Genomic DNA, 27452 nt, shown 5'->3' with positions numbered 1-27452 from the left:
ACATCACTACCTTTACCTGCCATGAAATCTAGTAGTTCAAAATTCATTTGTCAAGTTTGATATACCCTAGCTGCTATGAGACCATTTTGAGATGTCTATTCCTTATTTAAAGGACTATAACCGAGAAATAATCCCAAAGGGGAAAAAAAAATTAAAAGCTCAGAACGCAGGTAATCAAAATAGTTAATCAGCAAAGGTTGGATGCAACAGTGATTTGGCTAGTGATGCTGTTTTATTTATGATGGCATACATCTATTGTATATGAATGAGAATAATGATCCCCTTGAGCATTTGCCCTTTTTTCCTTGTACATCATCATTTCATAACAGCAATATTTCTATTATATTCTCAATTCTGAAATGAAGAGATATATGAACAAGAAAAATTTACAGCACCATGGAACTTTTTGCATACGATAATAGTTTGTACTGTTTCTTTATTCTCGGATAATCTTGGGTTTCTTTTTCGCCTTCCCTTCCTGTAACGCACTGTTATATAAATTTGAGTTTCTGATATATAGGCTCCTTGGTTCACCCACCATTAAAATTCTCTACCTTCCGTTGTATCAATTCATTGAACATGGTGCATAAGCAATCATGAACACAAATGCCTTTTACCTTTAAAGGTGTATTGGCAGTACATCTGGTTTTTCCTTTAGTCACCTCTGCCTGTACTTTGCCATACCGGCATTTCATCGAGCACAGCATCTGCATTCTTCGTGGAAGAGCTTTAAAGCCATTCACATAAGCCCCATCTTTTCTGTATTGCTTCTCGTGTGTTTTCACTTGACAATATCATTGATTCCCTTCCCACAGATGCTTTTCCTTTCCACTTCTTTACAAAGTGACAAAGTTTCATATTTTCAGTCATTGCTTTTGTGTGTACGAATTGCATACAAAATAAACAAAGTCAATTGTACAAGTCAAGTCACATGGATACAGCCCTTTTTGATACCCTTTATGAATCCAATGCTGCTCTGTTTGCTTTTAGGGAAAATATTTTCCCGGAAAGTATTTCCATTTTTTCTAACGCATTCTCAATTTTTGAAACACAAGTCAGGCACATGCAATGAACAATTACTAGTCCTTTATTTGATCAGGGTAACTCAAACAATAAACTTCAAAATTATATCCCTTTGATTGGCATTTTTTCAATTTCTTTTACTTGTAAGAAGTTAAAAGCCATTTCTGAAGTTACTAACCTAATTTACTCATGCACCCATATATTAATCAATATGTTTGGGACGTGCAAACATACCTTAAATCAATGTAATTCTCAGGTAAGCTAACTGGTCCACATCGCAGCGGACTGGCCGTTGAATATAAAATTTTGGGGCAAGTTAAATATCTTGGGGGTGGTTTGCAGATAAGACAACCACCTTTCAAATCTACACTCTCCCAACAGCCTTCCTAGCAAGGACCAGCTATCTATAGATATTTATCTATGTTAAGGTGGAATATTTTTAAAAATATTCTTTAAATATCATTTAAAAAAGAATTTTCAAATGTTGAAGGAGACACCAACTCAATTCTTCAAAATACAAAGAGCAGATACCAACTCCAAGAATGGCAAACAGACTTTTGATTTTCAACTAAGCTGTTCCTTGATCTCCATGAATCTGTGCACAACCACAGGGTCATCATGTCTCTGTACAATAACAGTGCCCAATGTCACCTTGTCTGTTGTGCAATTAAATTAAACAAGCTCCAAATCCAAATACCAAATTGACCATCCACCTCTTGCACACCAAGTGTTTGTAGTGTTTCTCACATCATAGATTATACTAAGATTTATCATATTTTTTATAATTTACTAGTGGGTGAGTGGTTTGCAAACCACAAATCAAAACCTGTCATGAAACAAAGAAAAAACATTGAGACAGAATTGAACTAATAAAAAAAGACAAACATCATCTTAACAACTACACAATACACTGATAAGATTCACTGAGACGTCCCATTACAGGACATCCACCAGAGAATACTGTCAAAAGACCACTAACTCCATTAAATTTTCAAGTCAAACCCCCACACTTTTTCTTTTTTGGAAACGAGAGGGAGGTCTGAAGAGAATTTCTACATTCTCTCTTTAATTACATTATTGAACAGCTGCTGGTGTTTTCATCATTGAACATGTGGGTTGCTGTTGCAGAGTTATCACCATTGTAATTGGGTTGCTGTTCAGGGTAAGGAGCAGGGCTATAGTTATAGTAATAGCCAGTGTTAGGTGGAATAAAAGGAGACCTGTGATACATCATTTGAGGTTGAGGTTGCTGCTGCTGCTGCTGCTGCTGCATCATATGCCTGTTTTGCATGTTCATCATCATGGATGCCGCAGATGCTGGATGGTTATATCCATTCATGTTCATCATCATAGATGATGGATGTTGCCCTGTAGCATATCCACCACTAGGGAATCCTCCTCCTCCAGATGATCCTTGATATCCCATATTGGATTGAACTTGTTGAAAACCTCCTAAAGCAGCAGCTGAATTAGGAAGATTACCAACATTTCCATGAAAACCAGCAAGGTTCATCATGGTTGCAATTTCATTTGCCCTTTTTCCTTCCCCAGAATTGATGTTTCCACCTAATTGGGCACCGTTCATTTTTAAAGCTGCCATGCCTTTTTGATCAACCCCACCTGGATTAATCTTCATTCCCATGTTCTGATTTGGGTTCGGGTTTCCTTTCTTTTGAGCATTCCCATTGCCCACGTTATTGTTCATCTTATTACCACAATTTGGTGCTACTGCCATGGCTCCAATGTTTTTCTTTGCATTGCTTGCCTCAATTTGCTGCCTGATAAGACCCAGATGACTTGGCCCGAGAAAATTGAGTTCATCCTCCTCTTCTTCTTCATCATCATCAAAATAATCATCTTCAGAGCTTAATGCAATGGGGAACTTATGCTGGTTCTTCAAGGCTTCTAGGTTTTTGAGGATGCCTTGCTTTTGGCCTTTGTTCTTGTCTTCTTTGTTGCAGTTGTTCTTTTGCTTTTGGTTTTGGTTTTGGTTGGATTTTTGAGACCAAACCTCGGCATGTTTACCAGCTCGGACTAATTTCTTAATCAAAGTTGCAGAATCTACACTTCCTGATACTGTAACCTTCTGTTGCTCTGCATCTATGTGTACTTGGTAAACACCTGTAACAAAAGTTTTCACAAATTATGAACAAGATTTTATTAGATATCAAGTAATGGACTCAAAAAATTCTCCCAAAATTTAATTCTCAATATCTAATGACAAAAAGACAGATAACTTCTCATCTTACACAACAATTCCAGAGAACTATCATTACTTTTCTATTCTTAGGGAGTAATCACATTGACTGATTTTGCTTCTTTCAACTAAACAACAGATATTTGAAAAGATCACAAGGACAACAAATTTATTTATTTTCAAAAAGGCAATAATGCTTTAACTACAACAAATTGAAGCCCTTTAGACCCTCATTGAGTGGTCTGGTTTTTAAGAGAGAATGAGAATATTACAGAACACCAAACATTTCTCTTTTTAGCCACATATCTCGTTTGAAGAGTGGAAGACAACAATCAAAGAATATAAATAGGGGATAAAATAGAAAGAGATGAAAAAAGAAAGGAATCACCTTCAATCCTCTGAAGGAGTTTCTTCACTTTCTGCTTACAGCCATCACAGTGTATGTTCACTTTGAGAACACAAGTCTGTTGCATAAAATTTGAAAAAAAAAATTAACGAAATAAAGAAAGCAAGGAAGCAAAAACAAGAAGAAAGATTATAACTTCGCTTTAGTTACAAGGGGGGGGGGGAACCATAAAACAAATAGAAGAATGGGGATAAAGAAAAGACAGAAAGAATGTGGTTGAAGAAAGCGAGAGGGAGAGAGAGAGACCTGGATCTTGAGGAGCTTAAAGTCTTCTTCTTTAGTCATTTCTTGAGTAGAATTCGGGAAGAAAGAGTTCACTCAGCTAGAAAAGAGGAAAAGAAGCATAAAAGTTAAGAAGAGTGGATAATAATAAGCTAGTTATAGTTGGGAAATGAGAGTTTCTTTCTCTTTCTCCCCTGTTGATAAACAGAGCATGTATTAGAGAATATAAGATTCTTCTCTCTTTTTTTTAATAAAAAAAAAAGGGGGGGTTTTCTCTTCGTTCAGTTCTCAAAAGCAACCAAAACAAAAGCACATGGGTGTTTTTAGTTTGGGAAAAAAATTGAAAAAGAAAACCAGGGAAGCGAAAGAAAGAGAGAGTAAAAAAAAAAAAAGTGTCAGAAAGAGGGAGATAGCAATAAGGGAGGATGGGGGTTGTTTCAGAAATCAGAAATGATGTGATTTAACGTTAAATACTGAGCACTAAGAAACAATAAACGAAGAACAGCGACTTGACACCTCCCCCTACTTCTATCTCTGTCATCTTCTCCTTTTTTTTTTTTTTTTATTAATTATTTGTGTTATTGATTTGGCTTTGGGGTTTCAGAGAAGGAAGATGTAAGCAGTTCCTTGGTTCACGGCCTCAAACGCCGTTCCCTTCCCTTCCCTTCCCTTCCTTCTGCTTCCATTTTTTGATTGAAATTTGAATGACAGCTTTATGCTTCCTATTATCCTTCTGCTGTTGCCTCCATGATAAAATATTTGTATTTATAATAATTTATATTATCAAATTACTTCTAAAATTTAGTACATTTTATATGAAATATCTATTAGATAACTAAATGATTTATCAGGAAACGATAGAATAAATTATTATTTTAAATATAATATTATATTTTTTAATATGTATAAAAAAATAAATATATATATTTTTAAATATTTAAAATATCTTTATTCACTATTTAAATAAGCAGTTTTTAAAAATATTTAAAATATGTTAAATAAAAAAAATCTAAACATTTACTATTATTCATATTTATATTTTAATTTTAGAATTTTTTATAATAAAATTAATTTTTTCATATTTACCTCAATTTTAATCATTTATTTTAATTAATTTTAACTAAAAAATTTATAATTTACCATTATAAAATTAATTCTCAAAAAATGTGATTAATATATTTAACTTTTTATAAAAATAATAAAGAGAATGGATTTACATATTAAATTTATAATATTTTATTTTATTTAATATTATTAATATAAACTTTAATTTTTCATAAATTGTATAATAATGGTAAATATGAAATATTTTATATAGTAAAAAATTTATTTATAATAAATATTTATTTAATATCATTATAATAAATATAAAATAAATGTATTTTTAATATAAAATTTAAATTAAAGAATTATATAATTATTAATATAAAACTTTAAAAACTATATTATAATTTACTATTAATATTTACTATATTATAATTTGCCATTAATATTTTCATATTTAATTTAATATTCTTGATTATAATTATAATAAATTGAAAAAAAATTAATTTTATTATTCAAAATTTAAAGTTTTAAATATAAATATAAATTAAAATATTTAAATTTTTAACCACATGAACTATAAATTTTTTTTATCAAAATTAATTAAAATAAATAATTAAAATTAAAGTAAATATAAAAAATGGCTTTATTTTTTAAAATTAGAATATAAATATAAAAAAATTTTAAAAAATGATAGATATTTAAATTTTTTTTACAATAATTTAATATTTAATATAACTTAATAAATGAACTCAAAAAGTTTGTGATGTGGCATTTTTTTAAAAATATTTAATATAAAAAGAAACATAATTTATTATATATTAATTTAATTGAACATTTTTTTCAATTTTAACCACTACTAACAAATTATCTCCTAAACAATGTAAAGCTTTTTTAAGTTTTCAACCTTATCATTAAAAATAATTTAATATTGTGATAAAACTACGCTTGTTATATTATGCGTCTCTAAAAATAAATATCAAATAAGGTAAATAAATTTAATCTCATGATAAATTCATGAATAAATTTAAGAGACTTTAAATTTTTTATTATTATTATTTTAAAATAAAATAAAAAATAAATATTAAATATTAATTTTTTTAATTATATGTTATTTCATTTAAAAAATATATGCAATAATTATTTCATTATTAAAATGATTTATAGAATAATTTTGAAAATATGTATATAAAAATTATTAAATTATATAAAAATGTAATTATTTTATTAATTTGATTTGATTTTAATTTTTTATTAAAAATCTAACGAAACGATTATAAAATCGTATTAAATTAAAAAAATTACTTTTATATATATATTTATTAGACGTATTTATAATTTTAATAAATTTATATAATTAATTAAAATTATATGTATATGTATTTAAAATTACATCGTATATACATAACGTAAATTATCTTTAAGTATGAACGTAAGTGATTTAATATTATCTTTTATTTTTGTACTTTTTAAAATAATTTCAGTAATAAATATATTAAATTATTTTATAATAATTAATTATATAAATGAATCACATATTAGTTATATAACATATTGTATATATCAATTATTATATATTATTAATTAAAAATTATATAATTAATAATTGCATATAAATAATATAATATATTATAATATTAATGTTATTATTGTATGAATATTAGTATTATTTTCTATTTCAATTTCAATTAGATGCTGATTCAGTTTCAGTTTTTTTCAACCATAGTCTTAATAATTCATAGTTATATATATACACACTGTTATCCCATGTAGATATTTTTTAGTCTTAAAATATAAAAATAAAAGATAAAAGAAAAATAAGCAAATTCAATAAATTCTTTATTTTGTGAATGTGATATTGTGAGCCACGAAAGCGCACGCTCCAAGGCTTCCACCTTCCATTCCATCTTAAATAAAAGGTGTGGGCATAGTCATTTAAAGCTTGAATTGTTAGTTGAATCGGATTCGATTTGATTTTAAAATTGATATATTTTAATTTTAAAAATAATTAGAGAATTAATAAATGAAAGTTTACTTTTATATATACATATATATATAATATAAAAATTAATTTAAATTTCTGTTAAAATCAAATTAAAGAAAAGAAAAAAGGTCAGGTGGGCTCAACACTCATTCTCTATTCTAAATGATTTGAATCCCAACAAAGCATGCATGAACAGTAAAATGTAGCAAATATGATCACATAATAAAAATTAAAGCAGGTTTGAAAAATGGGTAATGCTGCAGAGGAGAAAGAAAGAAAGAAAGAAAGAATATGAGCTTTTTGGACTTGACCAGAGTTGAGCCAACAGTAACTGGGAAACACCAAAAGCAAAGATGAAGAGGTCCACCTTTTAACCCTTTTTGGTACAATTCCCAAACATCCTTCCTTTTTTTTCTTAACCCTTTTTCTACCCAAAATTAAGAATTTGTATTTACCATAACCAAAAAATAAAAAAAAAACTTGGGTGGTTGTGCCCTGTTTGTGACATTTGGGTCCTGATTATCCCAAACCCAATGCCTTTTTACCTTTTTTTTTTTCTCTCTCTTCTGTTTTTGTTAATTTATTATCAGATAGCCTGCCTGTGACCAGAAGGCAGCACGCAATCACACAAAGCTTAAATCCATAAGAAAAATTGGTAACATTTTTATAGGCTCCAACTAGGCAGAGGTGAGAGTGTTAGGTTCATCATTACTTGCTTCTCAGTTCTCAGCACCTGCATGCTGTCCCTAGCCAAAACCCAACTTCCAACCTTTTTTTTTCTCCTTTTTTCACTTTATTGCCTTTGCTTCTGTATTAAGTCTCTGATTTTATTTTATTTGTATATATTTTTTTGAAGTTTTACATCATAAATTACTTTTAACTGCCACTGATGACTTATTGGTTTTGTGTATCTAAAACACCCAGTTCCCAGAAAGAGGTAAAAATTCTCTGAGCTCAGCATTCTGAGGAAAATCAAAGAGGCGTGGGGTACAATGTGGATGAAGGTCTAGGATATGGTGTTATGGTTAGGGGGTCCACAGCCTTGGGATCCCATGCCCAGAGTCATGATCATCATCAACTCTAATCTTTCATTGGGACCCACTTTTGATCTCCTATTTATGATGACATCTGTCCTTGTGATGCTCTGTGGCCTGTAGGAGATAGGCCTTCTTGGGCTCCAGGCTACAATTGTAATCTGCCCACTGAAATTGCCATGCCTCCCATTTGTTTACACACAGCACTGTATTCAAATTCAAGATTTAATTCATTTTTTATTTTTAAAATTCTAAAAAATCGACTAAATTAGCCTTAATTGGCAAAAAATAGTCTAAATTAAACAAATTCTGGCAGTTTCACATACCTTCCACTCTAGTATCAAATACAACTCCAATAATAGAAGAGGCTCTTGCACATGTTCTTTGTCCTTCTTTACTTATTTTAAGGAGAAATGCTGGAACACTCACCAGCAAGAGCCACAGTTCTTTTACTACAATTAGAGTACATGGAAATTTTTTTATCAAAATGTGCTGTTCAATAGCTACCCATTTGATCTTCATTCCCGTGGAAGCAAGCACAATAAATTATCAAGGACCTGAAACCCATTTTGTACCTATCCAATCTGACAACCTAACAGCTAAAAAACCTTTCCTTTTTTTTTTATTCCTTTCTTTTTCATTTTCCTTCAAAACAAACACTAATATGCAATTCTCTTGTTAACCTACCTTTCATGCATAGGAATGCAGGACATGAAGTTTTGGTGATTTTGGTTGTTGGTCCACCCTACAGGCTAAGGCTTCAATTGATTGGAAATTAGGGAATGGCTTGGTTGTTTTTATTTCAGTAATTGAGAAGATATGAGCCTATACATTTTCTGTATGCAGTTCCAGTGCATGGTTGTAATGAAGCTAAAAACAGGGTGCAGTTGGGCCCCAACTCATAAATGGACAACTTCACAAGATTCTTTCTCCTTTGCCCAGAAAGGTGTCTGAATTTCCAAGCTGAAGAAACATCAATTTACATCCCAGATCCCAATTTCTGATGCTAGAATTTCTTCAAAATTTATTGCCAACAGACTTATAATATGGAGTTGTTATGTAATGTAGGCTTCTGCATTTTAGCCTACTCTTCAATTGAGCTTTGCAAATTGCAACACTTCTGAACTTGTTCATTAGCTATGGGCCTGAAATTGAAGCTGCAATGCTTTCAGAACTAAAGAAAAAGAGATGGGTTATCAAGAAAGATGCATTTAAGATGGATAATTTGTTGATATTGGCTTTGAGTTTATGGTGGGATGGAAATATATCTTGACATTACGGTGGAGACTTTTGATAGCCTTTTCTTTTCTTGGGTTAAATATTCAACTTCACTCCTATACTTTTTTAGGAATATTCTATTTAGTCTTTTTTTAATTTTTTTACTAAATTAGCTCTTTAAGTTTCTAAGCTTAATTTAACTTAAAATTAAGATTTCTAGATTAGATTGATCCATTTATTTTTTTAAATTAAAAGATACCGCAGATGATTTAGGAATTAGGGATTAGGGATTAATTTAAAAGTTATTTTTCTGAATATCAAATTTCTTTTTGTTTTAATTATAAGTATCCTCAATTTACTAAATTAAAATTAAATTCTATTTGTATGGGATTAGTTCACTAATAAATAAATTAATCCGGTAAATACTTACTTCATTCATAAGAATTTAACTCTCGATTTTATTAAAAGAAGGAAAGTATTTGAATTTAATCGATAAACCCTCAACCTACTGAACTTAATCCGAGCAAGGCTCTATAAATTTTGGATCTAATTATGGGCTTGGACTTGGTTATGCTAAGGGATTTGGTATGTGTTTTGAATTTAGGCCCTTGTAATAAAATAGATTTGCTTTTAAAAATGAAAAATCTTAACTTCGCTTTATAAATTAAATGCTATTTTGTACAAAGGCATGATCAAGAATAAAATGTTAAATGTTATTTTTTTAAAAATGCTTTAATTATCGACAATTTAATGAGTTTTTAAGTATGAAGTCTCGTTATAAATTATTTTTTTAAAAGAAAATTACTTTTCAAATAGCCGTATAGATTATCAAAAAATCATTACAAAGGCTAATGGTCCCTTAAAAGTGATTAAGATATTGAATTTGCATGGATTTAAGTGGTTCAGAAAATTAAAATTGATTTATTAAGAAAAATGGTTTTACTTTTGTACAGTTGATTTCACATAATTATTATCAACCCTAATACCAACAGTTCGACTTCTAGCATTTAAGCTGAGATCGAATCCTTTAAGCTGAAGTCGAATCCTGAAAAAAGAAACATGCACAAAATCTATTAGAACACACTACGTAAGTTAATTCATTAACACACCATTCAATTTGCGATTAAGGCAGGTCGGACTGATCGAGGACTGGACTCGCCAGAAATGGGACTAGCCAGAGAGGGACCCAGCTCATTTAACGTGACAGGCTTCTAGCATTCAGGCTGAAGTCGAATCCTGAAAGAAGAAACACGCTTAAAACCCATTAAAACCCACTACGTAAGTTAACTCATCAATACACCATCCAATATGCGATTAAGGCAGGCCAGACTGATCGAGGACTGGACTCGCCAAAAAAGGGGCCTAACCAGAGATAGACCCAGCTCATTTGACGTGATAGGGAGTAGGAGAGCAAACCCATATATACTACAATTCTATGAGCACGTGGGCGCTAGAAATGAATTAAATGGCCACCTGACGAGAATGGGCAGACAAATACACATATACGTGCGGTTCTGCATGATAGCGACATGTGACACTGTAGAATGATAACGGTTATATGTCACTAGAAAATAAGAGAAAAATCAATAAAAGAGAAAAGTGTGAACCATTCAAGTTAAACTTACTCACACGTGCCAAAATCTTACCTCCTTTTTTTTTTAAGTCAAAATCTTACCTTCTTTAAATATTATATTATCGTCCCTCAATTATATAATAAAGATTTAAAATATTAAATTTCATTTTCAGTTTAAATTTATTTTTAAATTATCATTAAAAACATTAAATAATTTTAAATAAAATTAAATAAATTAAGTAGAGTCTCATTCATACTTAAAATATTAATAAATAATTTATTTATTTAGCATTTCAATGAAAATTCAGAAATAAATTTAAATTAAAAGTTGAAATTTCATATTTTTATTTTCAACAATATTATTTAAGAGTAAATTTAATTTTTTGATCTATTCTAATAATGTTTGACTTTGACAATATAATGCAAAAGATGTTAACTAAAACACTACATACAAGCCAAGTTATGTAATTATTAAACAATTGTTACTGAGAGAAATTACTATAATTTTTATTTTAAAAAAAAATCTTATAAAATACAAGGATACCTAACCAGATAGGCTCAAACATCACATGCTTACTCCCTTAGCTTCCAAAACTTAACATCCATCAATGGATCATACAAGTTTTTGTGTGTCCTTCCCAAAATGAACTTGAAGCCATTGAGATTTTGGTCAACTTGTAATGATTACGCCCTTGTGGTTTGTGTCAAAGCCACGACAGTATCAAGGAACGACACCATTTTCGTGGCCAATTTTCAGCAACTTGGCAATTCTGGAATGAAAAAGGATCAGCAGAATTGCATGATTTGCGTCTTATAGCCTATCTTCAAAATCCAAATGCCATGCCATTTCTGGCTTCGACCAGAGAAATGATTTGGGGATGGAAAATTTTCAGTAGACTTGTCCTTTTAGTTGCCTTGTCCAAATAACCAGTTCTCCAGTTGTTTTGCTCGGATTGTTGCATGAGAAGGTGGGCCCTGTTTCAATTCATTTTGGTTGGTTTTGGTCCCAACCACGTGGCGATAACCCAGATGCCAACAATTCTCTTCTTAATGCGAAATCAGCTCAATCATATATTTCCTTATGCAATAATTTGAGTTAGTCATTAATACTAAGTAAAATTATTATACACACATATCAATAGAATAAAATTTTTATATTAAATCAATTTAGTGATAAATGTATCTCAATAAATTTAAAAAATTTTGAATTTTAATTTTTAATTTTTATTTAAAAAAAAATTTTCATACTAAATAATTCAAATGTGCAATGGATTCGCTTAGGTTTAGCCTCCTAAACTTTTCAGTAATAAAATTTTAGTAAAACTAATTTTAATTAATTAGTGTGTTTTAGTATATATTTTATCATAAACAATAAACTTAATGAATAATATTGATTTTTTTAAAATAATTATTTTATTAATATATCAGAGAAAAATTTAACATATGAGGCTATACCATCACAAGCCAAAATATTGAAATTAAAGAGTCATTTTCTCATAAATTTTATTACTCAGAATTTTTTTTCTATATAAGGTGTATGTACACGCATTTAATAAAATTTTATTATTTTAAATTTAATTATAAGATTAATAATAATTTAGTTAATATATTATATATTTAATAATTAGATATATATATATCGGATGGATCTAAAAAATATAAATAATTAAAACGTATTTAGAGATAAACATGCATTTGTTTATTAAAATGATAACAGGATATTTTATAATTAATAAAAAAAATGGATATGATGGCTGCGGGGTACAATATAATTAGTATGCAAAGAAATCACTATAAAGAATGTTTGTGCTTTTGGAGAAGCTTCTTTTGTACCGACTGATGCTCTATTTCAGTATTTAAATTAAAAAAATTGATAGAATTAAATTAATTTAAAATTTTAATTTAATTTTTTATTTATTTTAATTTAATTTTTAATTTTAAAAATTTTAATTATTTTAATTCGATTTAATTTTAATTAAAAAAATTAAATCAAACTAATTAATAATAATAATATATTATTTTTAATAATATAAAGAGATTAGACTATAATTGAAATTGAAATATTTTAATTAAATTTTAAAATATTAAAAATAAGGTATAAAAATTTTTTAAAAAAATTATTAAAAAGATAAATAAATTAAATCGAATCGAATCAAATCGAATTAGATCAGTTCGATTCAATTTAATTTTGTTTAAAATCAATTCAGTTTAATTTTTATAAATACTAAAATTTCAATTTATTCGATTCGATTCAATTTTGAACTGAATCCACCTAATGCTCACTTCTACTATAAACAATTATTTCATCACCTATGGAGGAAGAAATAGATTTAAATTATTTCATTCTTACCAATTAAGTAGTTGAATATAATCTTAAATGTCTTATTTTTTTTATTAGTAGAGTGAAAAAAAGAAGATGGAAGGATATTGAATTCGTTTTATCGAAAATTTTTATTTATATCTTGCTATTTCGTTTAGAAAATATAAACTAACATCTTGATTTTTTATAATTAATAAGTTCAACCTTTATATAAATAGTTATTAAAGTTTCTGAGTTTAAATTTATGTTAAGTTAAATATATAAAAAAAAAACCATATATAACAAAAGGTAATTAAGCATACAAAACCTACATCCAAAGCAGAAACAAAAATTATACAACGATCAGCTAGCTAGGTCTAATTTTTAAACATGTGATTTCACATAATGGAGCATGCATGTGGGTTTTCATCGCTAAACAAGGTTGTGAATTTCTCATCAGCTGCATTAGGGCTAGGAAGTGCTTGAAACACGTCCCTAACAAACCCAGAGGGTGCCTTCTTGTCGTAGGCCTGAGCAACGTAAGGGTAGGTCACCAAGTTGTATGGCACATAAGGCCAAAACTCAGCTCTCTTCCCTGTGCTTCTCACTTTCTTTAAGACCTTGTTTGGGTCAACATACCCACTTACTGTTACCCGGCTTTGCTTTCTATTCACCTCCACTGACTTCACTCCTGTATATTCAAGAAATAAAAATAGTTAGCTAATAAATAAACTTGGGGAGGAATCCATTAATTATTTGCAATACCTAATTATTCTACTAATGATCAAAACTCATAATTAAATTAATATTTGAAATGAATTTAGCTGGTTGGTTTGTTTCATTCACCACCTTAACCTAGAGTTGGAGTTTGGTTTGCTATATTTATTATGGAAAATGATGCCTTTTTGCTACTTCTAAAGCAAATCTAGCTATTTCAAAGGTACTTTTTGCTTATTTCTAAAGAGAAGCGTCTGGCCTAAATTGTTGGATTTTGCCTCACTTGCATAAGACAATCACTTAACTCAACAAGAGTATCAAAAAGACTAGAAGTAGCAAACTCTCTCTGCAGAAAATTTATGATGTCTGCAGATTTTCTTTTTTATGGTGGAGTTCAACGAGATCTTCTTCTAGTTCCCAATACGAGGAAGCTCATCTTTGACTCATTTTTATGATTTTTTTCCGTTGGGGCCTCCATGCGTAGCCTATAAATTGGCAGGAATTTGCTCTTCAGGCTTTATTAAACCAGGCATACACTTAGTTGAAGCTTACGTGCTTCATATAGATTAATAACTCTTACTTCCTTTTGGAAATCATAATATGTGCTCATAAAACATTGGAAAGATCTTAGTGAAGAAGACGAGAAAAAGAGAAAGAAAGAAATAGTTAAACCTTTCATGTCGGAAACAGAATTCTTAACTCTCCTTTCACAGCCATCACAGTCCATTTTCACTTTGATATCAACTGTCTGAAACAAAACCTATATTAAAGATCTGAAATCCAATTTCAGAGAGAAATATATCTAGGCATATATATACCTGCATTGGCTTGCGCTTCCTCTTCTTTTTGGCAAGCGTAAATAAGTCGGAAAGGTAATCTGAGAAAGAGTCAAGAGCACCCATTTGCTTAATTTCCAAAGCTAAACCAGAGGGTTTCAGAGAGAAAGTGAGAGAGATAGAGAAGTACTTGTAAGGAGAGAAGTACAAGAGGGAAGGATGGAAATAAATGTTGTATAAGTGGTGCATATTTATAGCAAAGTTAAAATTGATTTGAAGAGGAACCGAGCTAGTCCATGTTAAAAATATTTTTTATCTAGATCATATATTAGATTTATTCCGATACACTTGCTATTAGATTGAGTCTCTGAATATTTACACGTAAATTTTATAAATATTTTTTTTATATTAAATATAAATTTTATATTTTCTGGTAAGACTATTGTGGGGGAATTGATATTGAGTAGTAGCCATCATTAAATTGAATGGGTTATATAACATGTTTGATGTTCCCTTGCATGCAAAGCAAAACTACTGGATGAAAGAAACTTACAATAATTGCAACTCTTTGAATTGAGCCTCATGAAGGTTATATATATGCATAATGCAATTTTTCTTTTTTAAAAAAAATTGTTCACTTAATATTTTACATTAATTTTTTGGGTGAAGTTCCTTGGATGAAATAGTCTCTTTCTTTTAATTTGCTGTATTGATAAAGAAATTAAAAGATTTTTATTAATTAATTAATTATGATGTGGATGAATGAGAATAAGTTTAATGAAATGGGGTCGATTATTAAAGATTATCGTTGAAGGTAGCTATTAAGATAGCAACTGGGAAAAACTCGTCCGATCGTCTATATATACAAAGAGGCCAACTTGACAAAGAAATTAATGTGGCTTGCAAATGCTGCCACTAAAGCCTTTATTATTCATTGATGGTCATAATTTTTTCCATTTCTGCCATTTTTGGTTGCTCAGCTTCAGCTCTAGCTCTAATCACCAAAAAAAATATTTTAAAAAAGAAATAAACCCTAAAAAGAAAGTTGAAGTAGCCCGTACAGAATCTTTGTTAGATGCATTATTGGGCTGGTCTAGAGTTTTCCAGTGAAAAGGACTTGCCTCTTAGCCTCAATCCTCCTTTTGTTTTTTTTTTTTTTTGTCTCCTGCATTGATCTAAACGGTAGGATTAAACTATCCGAATCTTAACCTGATTTATATCAATAATATCCGAATCCGTTCTGAATTCGATTAAAAATTAATTTAAACTATCCGAATCCGTACCAAACTCGATTATTATTACCCGAATAAAATTCGAACCCGTTTAATCTTATATATTTTAATTAATAATTTATATAAAAAATATTTCTCATTAATAATTTTCATTTAAAAAAATCCAATATTTCTAACGAATATTTAAATTTAAATTTTTAAATAAAAATATATAAAAAAATTTATAAATATTATTGTAAAATATAATTTTTATATTAAATTAATTATTTATATAAACGGGTTCGGGTGGTGGTACCTATACATAAAATCCGAATCCAATTCAAACCCGCAACGGGTATTATTTTTAAAATCCGAACCCGTCCCAAATCCAATTATAACTACCCAAATCCAATTATAACTACCCAAATCCGTTCTATTAGGATTCGGTCGGATCGGATATCCGAAAATACCTGATCCGTTGCGGATCCGTTGCCATCCCTACTCTGCATTTCTTTTTTATAAAAAAAAAAATTATTTTAAAAAGGAAGAAAATGTATTTTTTCTTTACCAAAGAAGAAAGTAAATTGGCTTGATTAAAATTTCTAAATTAATTAAGCATGCATCACATCGAATCTCGCATTATTTTCTCTAATTAATTCCATGATTAATTGCATGCTTTTTTTAAGATTTTTTTAATAATTGTTATTATAATTTTCAATCATATAGCTTTTTTTAAGACCATGAATTAGGTTTTGATTCAATTTCTATTGTTATTATTATTATAAATTTCCTGTCAAGCATGCTGTCCTGAGTAATTCAATTTTCTTAAATGAATGAATTAAATATGAGGACAAATTAATTTCATGCAAAAGCATGCGTAAAATATTTAATATTAATATTATTATAATTATCTCATGATATTAATAAAACAATTCCTATATATATTTAGATTATTACGGTACAAAATAGGGATTTAATTTGCAAATTAATTGTTGTCAAGTGTGCAAGTAAGATGAAAAGCTTGTTTTCCAAATTCTCTAGTACGTATAACATTTGTATTTGTTTCAATTTCTGTATTTGTTTCCATTATTTTTTTTTTTTTAAATCTTGTATTATAAAAATGTGACTTTTGCCAGGGAAGAAGAAGCAGTCCAAGGACTCAAAAACTCCAACTCCAAGTGCTGAAACTACACCCGTTATCGAAACTTCACCTCCAAATGTTGAAATGACATCTGTCGTTAAAATTCCAACTCTAAGTACTGAAACAATACCTGTCGTTAAAATTCCAACTCCAAGTACTGAAAAGACGCCTGTCATTGAAACTTCAATTCAAGAAACAACACCCACTGCTCACGATGATAAGGTTTCTGATGAGAGTTCTATTGGAGCTAACAACGGCAGATCAGTTCCTATCGATCAGCAAAACAAAAAAGAGGGCAAAGCAGTTGATGAGAGTTCTATCGGAGCTAACAACAGCAAATCAGTTCCTGTCGATCAGCAAAACAAAAAAGAGAGCGAAGTAGTTGATGTTCAAGAAAATAATGAACAAGTATCGATGCCAGGTCCCTCTCAGCTGATTAAGCAAGAAGACTCAATTAACTATCACCTATATAATCAAGATATGGAATTCGATATCCGAGACAAATTGGGTCAGATAGAATTCTACCACAAATCAATTGAATGGATGAGCTATGAGTATTGGGAAAAAAATAAACATAATCACTGATTTATGATGATGAAGAGTCACTCTAAACCTTCCTTACCTATTTGGTTTTAAAAAATAAATTTTTATAAAATAAATATAAAATCGTTAACTGCGATTAGCGAAAATGAAATGTATATATATGGAATAAATGTTTTATAAAAAGTTTATTATTATTATTATTATTATTATTATTATTATTATTATTATTATTATTATTATTATTATTAGTTTTTTAATAGAAAATAAAGAATGAAGACTTAAAAAGTGTGGATGGGATTGAGTTTTTTTCGAATTGGATGCTCAGGTACTTGTGATATCAGTTAATTGTGCTTTCAGTTAATTGTGTTTTGTTGGATGATTGATCGTATTTTAGCCTTTTGGTTCAAGATTGTAAACTGTTTCTATCTAATTATGAGGAAGCAAAGTGTGTTTTTGTTTATAGATCTGCGAATGATATCGCTCATGTTCTAGCAACATCAGCTCATTATGAGTCAGGTTAAAGAATTTGGATTGATATCCCTCATTCTCACATTATTTCTTTGTTTTCTATAAATTAATTAAGTTTTCTTGTTATTTAAAAAAAAAGCCAATGGGTACTTTTGAATTCCTTCCACTGTAATTAAAATTGATATACAAATAAATAAATTCCTCCATAAAAAAAATAAGATAATATTTTTTGATAGAAAAATTTTTAGATTTTCTTTATAATTAGTTATTAAAGCAACATGGACTAAATTCATTTTACATAAAAAAAACCATGATAACCGTCAACTAAGCCAACATAACTAACTTTTCATTGCATCCGTTATTAGCAAATCACACAGACCCACGTGTCTAATTCTTTCCCGCCAAAACATAGTTCTCAAATAACCGCCATGCTCACAGTTATATACGCGCAATTTATCTCTCGCTTCAGCTGAGTCCAGAACCTGAGCACTGGCAAACCTGCATCCAAGAATCTCCATAAATGGCCACTCAACTTCTCATCTTCCTCACCCTTCTCTCTTTCCTCTCCGTTTCCTCTCCTCTTCCCGCCGATAACATTCATGATGCCGCCAGCAACCTCTCCATTTCCGGCTACACTTCGATGGCTCTCACTCTCGAATTCGGCTCTCAATCCATAATCCCGCCATCTTCCTCTCTCACCATCTTCTCTCCCCCTGACATTGAGTTCTCTAAGGTAGGCCAACCCTCTCTCTCCCTCCTGCAATTCCATTTCTCTCCACTGTTTTTCTCTCCCCAATCACTCAAAATCTTACCTCCTGGAACCAAGATCCCCACTTTGAATGCCAATCATTCACTCATCATCACTTCCTCACCGTCTGATGTCGATGTTTCACTGAATGGTGTCAAGATTAATGGTTCAGCGATATATAATGATGGGTCTTTGGTAGTCTTTGGAATCGAGAAGTTTCTTGATCCCGATTTTGAGGTTTCTGGTTCCATCAGTGGGAGGCCTGCTCAGGGTTTTAGATGTTCTGGTAACGGTGACGATTTCCACATGTTTGAGAAGGCAAGTGGAGCTTTGAGATCAAGAGGGTACTCTATTATGGCCTCATTTCTTGATTTGCAATTGACGGAGTTCAAGAACCAGACTTTTATAACGATCTTTGCTCCGGAGGATGAGATAGTAAAGAGCTTAATCGGCAATTTCACAGAGTACCGGTCGATCTTTCTCAGGCATTTTGTGCCTTGCAAGATTGCAAGTAATGATCTGGCTAATCTTGAAAATGGTGTGTTGTTGCCCACTTATTTGGATGAATTCTTGATAAATGTCACAAGGTCTGGTGATACTGTGCTGCTCAGTGGAGTTCAGGTCGTAGCTCCTGATTTGTATAACAATAGTTGGCTTGCTGTTCATGGCCTTCTTCGTGGGAGTTTCGTGGGGCAAGAGAACTCTCATCAAGCTCCAAGATCTTCATCCGGGGGCAGAAGAAACCGTGAGAATATAGCAGCTGATTTTATGTTGTGGACATCATTATCTCTTCTGTTCCTCTGCATCTTTTACCAGAACATTTAGAGATGCATGGTTTTTTTTTTTTGTCCTTTATTCTAAAATAGAGTGTTATAGTAGTTTTGATATTAGGATTTTAGTAGGGTAATACTGGTATAAAGGACCAATGATATCTTTCGTTTATGAGGCACCTGCTTATTTGAGGATCATTGTTTCTCACAACTTTTTCTGTTATCTCGTCACTCTTGATGCCCTGAAACTGTAGATTTTACTGTTGAAGAAAAGAAGAAATTGAAGTTGTACTCGACTTGATTATTGTTGTGACCTCTACTGGAGAAATAATTAACACTCGAGATTTTGTGATTCAATTTAGGTCGAGTCGTCGTTGGATAGCACGTAATTAATCAAAGTACAAAAGATAAGGATTAGGCAGGCATTATTGTATGGAGGAAGGTTGAATTGGACAGATTCAACATCTACAGTCTAGCTACGAGCCGTACGTAGTTGTCTATATATGGCTGCTCTTAATTTCATCCGCTTGAGCGCAAAATTAAATATTAAATGAATGATCGAGTTACAACGTTGGACCAGCGATAAACAACAACAGAACAACAACGTACAAGAGCATTAGAAGGCAGTGTCGAAGAGGAACATCCTCTTATTGGTTGCAACTATTGATGGCTCTAGAATAAATACCAGTCCCCCATCACAGGATACAATCGAAAATTCCCAGTTGGCTTCACTAGTTTCCCCTTCCAACTCTTAACGCTGCCTCTGCCTCTGCCTGCCACCCCCATGAACGTCCATAGCCTATATTGGTGAAGCGCCCCAAAAAATGGAAACATCAAAGAATCGAAGTCTAGACTATGGTCATCGTTCTGAATTTGTCAACATAATTCAGGGGCAAAAAGTTTTGCATCTTGCCTCAGACAATGAGCCTCTAATATACACTTTTCATTGGCACTCATTCCTCTGCAAATTCGACTGGTCGAGAAGGTTTTTGATGGTCTTTTCAAATTTTTTTGCCTGAGGCCCAGGCTTAACAACATTGACATCACCCCACTGGGAACAAGGATCAATCCACCAGCGCCTCCGGCCAGTGCACCATGCACCTGGAGCAGCTCGGTTATGTCCCCGCTTTAGGATCTTCTCGTCAATCATCTCCAGCACAGGATCATTCCTTTTGAACTGTCTGGCAAAAGCAGCCCCACTTTGGACCATTCCGTCATAATCAGAAATGTTCAGAAAATGAGGTTCCATCTTTGGAGGATTGTCCCAGATCATATATCTTAGATCAGTGTTTACAGTAGTGTTCTTAAACTCCGGTGCATTGCAAACAACAGAGTGGAAATAGCCTTCTTCAGGTAAAATCACATTGTTGAAGTACATGAGCAGGGTTCGCGGAAGGTTATTCCAACCAAGAATGCAAAATTCAAGAAATGATCTGCTCAAAATGACCCATGCGGAGCCTGCAATAAGAGAAATAACTGTTATCACAGATGGTATTCCACAAAAAGCAATGAATACCCACAGTTTTTTCAGTCTTCACGATGGATGATAGCATATTATTGAAAATGGACTTTGCCTGTGAATACTTTGAAAGCATCAGGAGTTGGCCGCTTCTGTGTAGCCTGAAAAATTTGGGTCCTCCTCGCTAGATAGATTCCAGGGTCAACAACAATAGGCTGGATCCTTTGAGATCTGCATCAAAAGTCAGGCCAATAAGGTTCAGATTTACTTCTGATTCTGCACCGCATAAGTGCAAGCCAAAATTTACCAAGGAGGAGTTGCCTACTCTTTCCACCCAAGATCACTGGTGTGATCTATGAAATTCAGGTCCCTGCTAACGGAAGAGAATACGTGGGACAAGTCTGGAATCCATAACAGGAGCAGATATTGAGAAGTTAGAACAGTCTCATAAAGTTTACACAGCAAAACAAAATCACATATGAAGGTGCATGGTATAAAGCTATGAAAACAAGAAACTTTACAGCCCAAAGGGTTTACAATGGTGCTAAAAGCTTGTTGGCAAAATAAGGAGTCAATGGAAAAAAGATTCAAACTATTGTAAAATAAAACGAGATCCTGGGTGCAATTTACATTAATACAAATTTTAAGTAACAGACACATAAATTAGGCTGTCATCTTCAAATGAACCCTGGAGGATAAAAACTTCAGGCATTATTATGTATCCTCGATGAGAGTGGTGAACATCTCTCACTTTGCCACTTTGTAAGCCTTGGCAAGGAGACCAACCTTCACTGTCCATTGATATAAAACTCATTACCACCTTTTTTGGTGCATTATTCCTCTCTCTTTCTCTCTCTACGTGATAAATAAAGGTGCTAAAACATCTTTCATAGAGCATAATAGATTCATGCACAAGACAGAATTTACATATTTATTTGAACCATGAAAGTCATTCCCTTAATGGTGATCTCGCCTATCACAGATGAAAATAGCAGAAGGGTGAAAACAAGACAAGTATCATTGGGATTGCTTCGAATGAATACATGTTTGATGAGTGGAGAATTATGTGGCACTATGGCTGATCTCAGCAATGACAAGTATTATCACTAATGGAGAAAGATTCGTGATATGAGTTCCAAGCACATCAAAGCAATTAGGTTGACAACTACAGCATCTGCAATACACATACCATCTATAATCTATAAAAGAAGAGACTACAAATTACAAAGTGGGTGTGATAAGTACAGCCACAAGGATGTAAATAAGCTGAGAGCAGAAGCTCTATCGTTCAATTGCCGCCAACTTTGAACTCAGATTTAAAACTCAAGTTCAGTTGTTTACATTATAGTAGGCCCAAACTTGGCTCAAGCTCAACTTGCATTTAGCAAATATATATATATATATATATATATATATATATATATATAGTGACATCAATAATTATATCATAAAAGCCATTAATTATATCTTATATGATTTAATTATACTTTAGGTTATATAATTATATTATTTATAACTTAATTAGAAAGCTCAAGCTTGCTCATTTACTAAATGACGCTAAAGATCAAGCTCATGCTCTACTCATTAAGCAAACAAGTATAACTAAACCAAGCCTCGAGCAGCAAGCAAGAGACTGGGCTCATTTACACACAACCACATCATTATCAAAGAGCTCTCTCTCTCTCTTAAACACACCACAATAACCAAATTTTTCAGAACATTCTAAATCACATTTATATTCTTGTAGATTCTAACTTTGTTTAAAAGAAGTTCTCAAAAAACCATGCCTTTCTAGCATATATATTCCCAAGCTGTAATTCACTCATTTGCTTCATGCACCTGGACATCATGCTCTTTCTACAGAGCACAGTAGCCTAATCATATATGCATCCAAGCTGTATTTAACTCATTTGTTTCATATACCTGGACTTCATGCTCCTTCTACACTCCACAGTGCCTAAAACTGCAGAAACTATGATAAATATGGCTAGCTCTATAATCCCATAGTTCCATTGTTTTATCTCTACAATGTCCAAGCTATTTAGCTAACAAAAAAAATATGGCCCAGGTATCGTAAGCCACTTACAGACAGCTAAATTTCATAAAATATTACATTCATTTCACGCCATTTAATTACTTTGTTAATTTGTTTTATTTTAAATTATGTCCCCAACAAAAAGCATATAACCATCCCTGATGAAAAGAGCAAAATCTTCAACCTTGCACAAATCACTGCAACAACTAGCGTTACAAGGCAAGACATTAGACACTACACCAAGGCGATGGGCTATCCTATGGCTTTAAGTGAAAAGTGAGAAGTGAGAAGCGAGAGACAAGAGGCGAGGGAGGACATTTTTGAAGTGAGGCGCCATAGCCTCCGTTTATATATGTGTGTGTGTGTGTATATATATACAAACACAGGCTATCCTATGGCTTTAAGTGAGAAGTGAGAAGCGAGAGACAAGAGGCAAGGTGAGGACCTTTTTGAAGTGAGGCGCCATAGCCTCCGTTTATATATACACACACATTAATACATAGCAATTACAATAAAAATGTTCTGCCATTTTGGGAAGGGAACAAGAGAATGGAAGAAGAAAATGAGGGGAGAGAATAGAAGAAGAGAATTTGAAAGAAAAAAGAGAGAGAGAGAGAGAGAGTAATTTGCTGCTGTATGCCTGTACCAGCTCCAGTAGGGACAGAGAGGAAGAGAAAAGAGAAAGGAAGCAGAAGAAGAGGAGAGAACGATGGAGAAAAAAGAGACTCACCTGCTGGCTGCTATTGGGAGAGCAAGAAAATATTCTTTGGGGCTGCTGCTGCTGTTTGAAGATTGCAAGAAGCTAGGGCTTCAGTTTTGCTGTTTAAAAGCTTTTTTTTTTCAAATTACCATTATATCAGTGTGGCGACGCCTCTGGGACTTCTTTCCTGGTGCCTCAGAGGTCAAAGATGCTCACCTCTTTGAATTGCCTCAGCCCAGCCAGGCGAGGCATGATAGTGGCACTTCGCTTAGTGCCTTTAACAATATTGGCAACAACCTTGATATTTCTTATGATGGTGGAACATATATGAAAGAGTCCACATCCTATTATGAAATCCCAGTTCAAATCAAAGAAAATTTATAATTTGTCCAAGGGCCACCAAACATGAGGTTATAAAACAATTTTTATAAAGCCTCAATGGGAATGCATAAAGGCACTCAACCTAAATACACTTGCAACTTTGTGCTTCACACACTTATTGGACAATACTTGCACCAATTCTAATAAGATCACTAAGCAGTCTCTAAATTTTAAAGAGAACAGACGAACTAGAAATTCTGTAGCTTAAATCAGCAAAGTTGGTATGTGCTTCTAACTAAAAGAAGAAAAGAAGACATATTTTGTAACATACAACCCACCATCAATAATTGTGAGAGGAGCAGTCTGTGTTCAAAACCCAGTCCTTCATCAACCTATCTAACTCAGGTACAAGTAAGCATGTTTCCACTATCATAAAACAAATGTTGCAAGCCACGGTAGCATCTAGAGAAGATATCCATGTACCCCTTTTATGGTTCAAATTTGCAATAGAGACATGACTATTGTGAACCACAACAGTGGGAAAGATGATACAACATTTGATTCCCAGGATTATGTAACACAAAGTAAAATTTTGGGCAAATACCATAATCATCCTTTGTTATATGCTACCTACAGAAGAATTCAATAATTTCCGATATCACGTACAAATTATAAGGTTCAATAAGAAATTGAGTTTGTGTGGCTTATCCACAGAATTGTCCAGCCTAATTTATTTGGAATGCGTGTACAGTGCTAGCTTTAACCTCAGTTCACCGATTTACAAATTTTTCCACAACCAACATGATTTACTTCTAGAATCTCCACCTAATACTGCATGTCAACAATGCAGCTTAGATGGCATGGCTCACTCTAGTTCTGAATAACAGTGTGGACTATAAGTGTCTTCTCTAAGGTTGGGACTTGGGAGTAATTTGTCGAATTTGAAACTAGTTTATTCAAATAGAAAATGTGGTCCAATACAGCAAAGTAGCCTGCTCAACTTTATAAAGTTTTGTTGACCCTATTATGGAAATAGAAAAGTCAACTAAGATATATCTAGATACAGGCTCAATGACTCGTATCGTTAGTGTCCTAACTCCTAACTTTCAATGCCTATCCATCACAAATTTCAGAAATCAACAAACCTAAAATTATTATCAAGAAGCAATATGTGAAAAGAAATTTTGGGGCGGTTAGATAAGCAGAAACCATTATACATCATTTCCATAGAACTTAAAAATAAGATTGAGACGGAATATCAGCATCAAGAGTAACACAACAAACAGAGCAAAACTGAGAGGATCCATTAAAGATCTAGACCAATATAATTGGCTATTAAATTGAAATCGAGAATAGAAAAGTGGCCACTTTCATGTTTCTTTTCCAGCATATTGACAAAAAAATGGTCAAGAAAGAAAAAGATAATACCATTTTAGTATCAGGCGACAATCGAGTCCTTAACCGATGCAATTTTCTCCAAATGAATAAACAGACTACAATATAAAAGCTATCAACTACTACTAAAATAAAAGGCTATCTGAAGACGATATAGAAACTAGGGGGAAAAAATCCAAGACAAACCAACCGAAATCAGAGGTCAACAAAACAACATACCATCCTGGGTCAACAAGGGATAATCCGATGCACTCAATACAACAAACCAGCTCCACCCAGAGTGCAGCCTCAACAAAATGGCAGCAGCACGCAACGTGGCCGCGATACTAGAGGAACCCATATACGAAAGCCGATTAGGCTTCCCTACAACGTCGACATTTGCAAAAGAGCTGATTGCAGGCACTGCATTTATCGCCCCAACAAGTCTCACTCTCTCCTCATCAGACGCATCAGCACTCAAATGCAATAAATAATAGTTCCTTGGGTGATAGACTGCCAGCAATAGACGGAAGATCCGATTACCATCACCTCGACCGCCGGAGATGTAGTATGCAAAAGCGGGCGGGTGGTGGGTGCCATAGTGGACTACAGAAGGGAAGGGTTTTGAGGAGCTGAAAGCAGAGATTGAGTATAATAAGACAAACAGCAGAGAGATGAATGCAGCAGAGAAGAGTGTGAAAAACCATCTTTTCTCTGCTCCCATAACAACACTAACGTCGAATCGGCCCGTCGTTCTTCTTCCCGTTATTGGCAAACAATTTAATAATGGGGCATATAATCAAAATCAGAATTTTTCAGCTGAATTCGAGGTTTAGAGAAGAAGTCAGGATATGGGTAATGAAGACTTAAGCATACCTTTGGATTCCGATGAGAAATGGCAAAGAAATGAATCATCAAAACTGAAGCTACGTTTTAGGATAAATTTCAGATTTTGAGGTAAAACGAAGAAATGGGATTCTATCAAATAAAGGTTTCCGTATTAAATATAAGGAATAAAGAAAAGGGTATGCTGGGATCTGGAGTTTTGAGAGGCCTGTAGTAGAGCTTAGGGTTAGCTAACTTAGAATTGGTGGTAACTCCTAAATGTTGAAGAGAAAGAACAGTAGAACAGCAGAAAACTGGATCAGAAACTATCAAATTTGCTTTTTACTCTTTTAACACTAATTTTACTCTTGTCTCTCTCACTTCGTCTATCGCCGATAATATGTATCCAAACACTAATTTTTTTGCCACTTCTCTCTGCAGAAGCTTCAAATTTGCCAGACTAGGATTAGGGTTTTCAGGTTAAAATATTGCTCTTTCTGTAGGTAGATGAAGAAGAATGGAAATTTGTCATTTGAAACTAAAATAGAATGGAAAATTTCTTAAAGGAGAAACTTTACGTGTGATCAAGCACATCATCGAATCAAAGATGTCCACTTTTACTCATAGACGGGGTAGATTCACTCGCCAGAAGAAGTAAATTTTGTCCATTGGATTATGAAGGTAAAGACACGCGCTACTAACGAAATTGGGAATATGATAATTCCGTTTCCATTTCACCGTGGTTGCTATTAATTGACCGACTGATCCTTCCTTGTGCTGGTGAGCTTCTGGAAGTGTTTTGGATTTTGTCTGTTCCAAATTTCCAATTTATTGTGCTAAGGTTTTTAAATTCATTTTTTATTTATCTTATAATTCCTTTTTTTAAGACAATAAACACAATAAATAAATAAATAAATATACTTCAAAAAATCATTTTCCTCATTTCCTCACCACAAACAGACAATCATTTTCACGTGTATACTTATAAATATATTTATATAAGTTACAAAAAAATTAGTTAATATAGTTAAATCAATAATTTTTTTTTAAATATATATTTACACATATCTTTTATTATAGATAAGGAAATGAGAAATTGACCATGACATTGCCAATTTAATAGATACAGTTATAGGCTATTTCTTGATGGGGAAATATTTATATGTTAAATTTTCATGAGAGCTACTTGGCTGTAATTGGAAGATTCATCACATTTTGCCAGAATATTTTAAATGGGTAATGTATAATATAGTTCACAAAATTTATTAAAATTTATAATTTAACCTCTGTTTTTATGGCTAAAAAATTTATTTTTTTAGTTGTTATTTTATTAATAAAATATTTTTTATTAAATTTATTGTTAG

General features: G+C 32.2%; 4 protein-coding genes across 4 annotated transcripts; 1 reads left to right on the top strand and 3 right to left on the bottom strand.

Moving 5' to 3' along the window:
- Window positions 1-1855: 1855 nt before the first annotated feature.
- LOC110604914 (heavy metal-associated isoprenylated plant protein 37) lies at window positions 1856-4395 on the bottom strand. Its single transcript, XM_043952845.1, has 3 exons — window positions 3873-4395; window positions 3609-3684; window positions 1856-3144 (listed from the first exon to the last, which is right to left on the bottom strand). The coding sequence occupies exons 1-3, from the start codon at window positions 3909-3911 to the stop codon at window positions 2093-2095; spliced, it is 1167 nt and encodes a 388-aa protein (XP_043808780.1). The 5' UTR covers window positions 3912-4395; the 3' UTR covers window positions 1856-2092.
- An 8905-nt stretch (window positions 4396-13300) lies between these two features.
- On the bottom strand, window positions 13301-14758 carry LOC110604782 (heavy metal-associated isoprenylated plant protein 20). The gene is made up of 3 exons (XM_021743087.2): window positions 14536-14758; window positions 14390-14465; window positions 13301-13691 (listed from the first exon to the last, which is right to left on the bottom strand). The coding sequence occupies exons 1-3, from the start codon at window positions 14740-14742 to the stop codon at window positions 13399-13401; spliced, it is 576 nt and encodes a 191-aa protein (XP_021598779.1). The 5' UTR covers window positions 14743-14758; the 3' UTR covers window positions 13301-13398.
- A 3396-nt stretch (window positions 14759-18154) lies between these two features.
- On the top strand, window positions 18155-19429 carry LOC110605226 (putative fasciclin-like arabinogalactan protein 20). The gene has a single exon (XM_021743641.2). It carries the CDS (start codon window positions 18377-18379, stop codon window positions 19427-19429), a length of 1053 nt encoding a protein of 350 aa, XP_021599333.1. The 5' UTR covers window positions 18155-18376.
- Window positions 19430-19891: 462 nt separating this feature from the next.
- LOC110605225 (beta-glucuronosyltransferase GlcAT14A) lies at window positions 19892-26853 on the bottom strand. Its single transcript, XM_021743640.2, has 4 exons — window positions 25504-26853; window positions 21159-21234; window positions 20949-21064; window positions 19892-20832 (listed from the first exon to the last, which is right to left on the bottom strand). The coding sequence occupies exons 1-4, from the start codon at window positions 25985-25987 to the stop codon at window positions 20318-20320; spliced, it is 1191 nt and encodes a 396-aa protein (XP_021599332.1). The 5' UTR covers window positions 25988-26853; the 3' UTR covers window positions 19892-20317.
- Between the last annotated feature and the right edge of the window lie 599 nt (window positions 26854-27452).

Source organism: Manihot esculenta, chromosome 17 (assembly GCF_001659605.2).
Source record: "Manihot esculenta cultivar AM560-2 chromosome 17, M.esculenta_v8, whole genome shotgun sequence".
Taxonomy (NCBI): Eukaryota; Viridiplantae; Streptophyta; class Magnoliopsida; order Malpighiales; family Euphorbiaceae; genus Manihot; species Manihot esculenta.
The sequence above is the reverse complement of the archived record's forward strand: the minus strand, read 5'-3'. Positions and strand labels throughout refer to the sequence as shown.

Bases quoted from the DNA above. Each gene is read 5' to 3' on its own strand.
- LOC110604782 (XM_021743087.2), bottom strand. From the start codon at position 14,742: ATGCACCACTTATACAACATTTATTTCCATCCTTCCCTCTTGTACTTC. The intron at 14,466-14,535 runs GTATATATATGC...GTTTTGTTTCAG, and splicing joins GGAAGCGCAAGCCAATGCAG to ACAGTTGATATCAAAGTGAA. The intron at 13,692-14,389 runs GTTTAACTATTT...TTGAATATACAG, and splicing joins TTCTGTTTCCGACATGAAAG to GAGTGAAGTCAGTGGAGGTG.
- LOC110605225 (XM_021743640.2), bottom strand. From the start codon at position 25,987: ATGGGAGCAGAGAAAAGATGGTTTTTCACACTCTTCTCTGCTGCATTC. The intron at 21,235-25,503 runs GTATGTTGTTTT...TATGGATTCCAG, and splicing joins TCCCTTGTTGACCCAGGATG to ACTTGTCCCACGTATTCTCT. The intron at 20,833-20,948 runs GCAAAGTCCATT...CTCTTATTGCAG, and splicing joins TGCTTTCAAAGTATTCACAG to GCTCCGCATGGGTCATTTTG.
- LOC110605226 (XM_021743641.2), top strand. From the start codon at position 18,377: ATGGCCACTCAACTTCTCATCTTCCTCACCCTTCTCTCTTTCCTCTCC.
- LOC110604914 (XM_043952845.1), bottom strand. From the start codon at position 3,911: ATGACTAAAGAAGAAGACTTTAAGCTCCTCAAGATCCAG. The intron at 3,685-3,872 runs GTCTCTCTCTCT...TTTATGCAACAG, and splicing joins TTAAGCTCCTCAAGATCCAG to ACTTGTGTTCTCAAAGTGAA. The intron at 3,145-3,608 runs GTGATTCCTTTC...CTTTTGTTACAG, and splicing joins ACTCCTTCAGAGGATTGAAG to GTGTTTACCAAGTACACATA.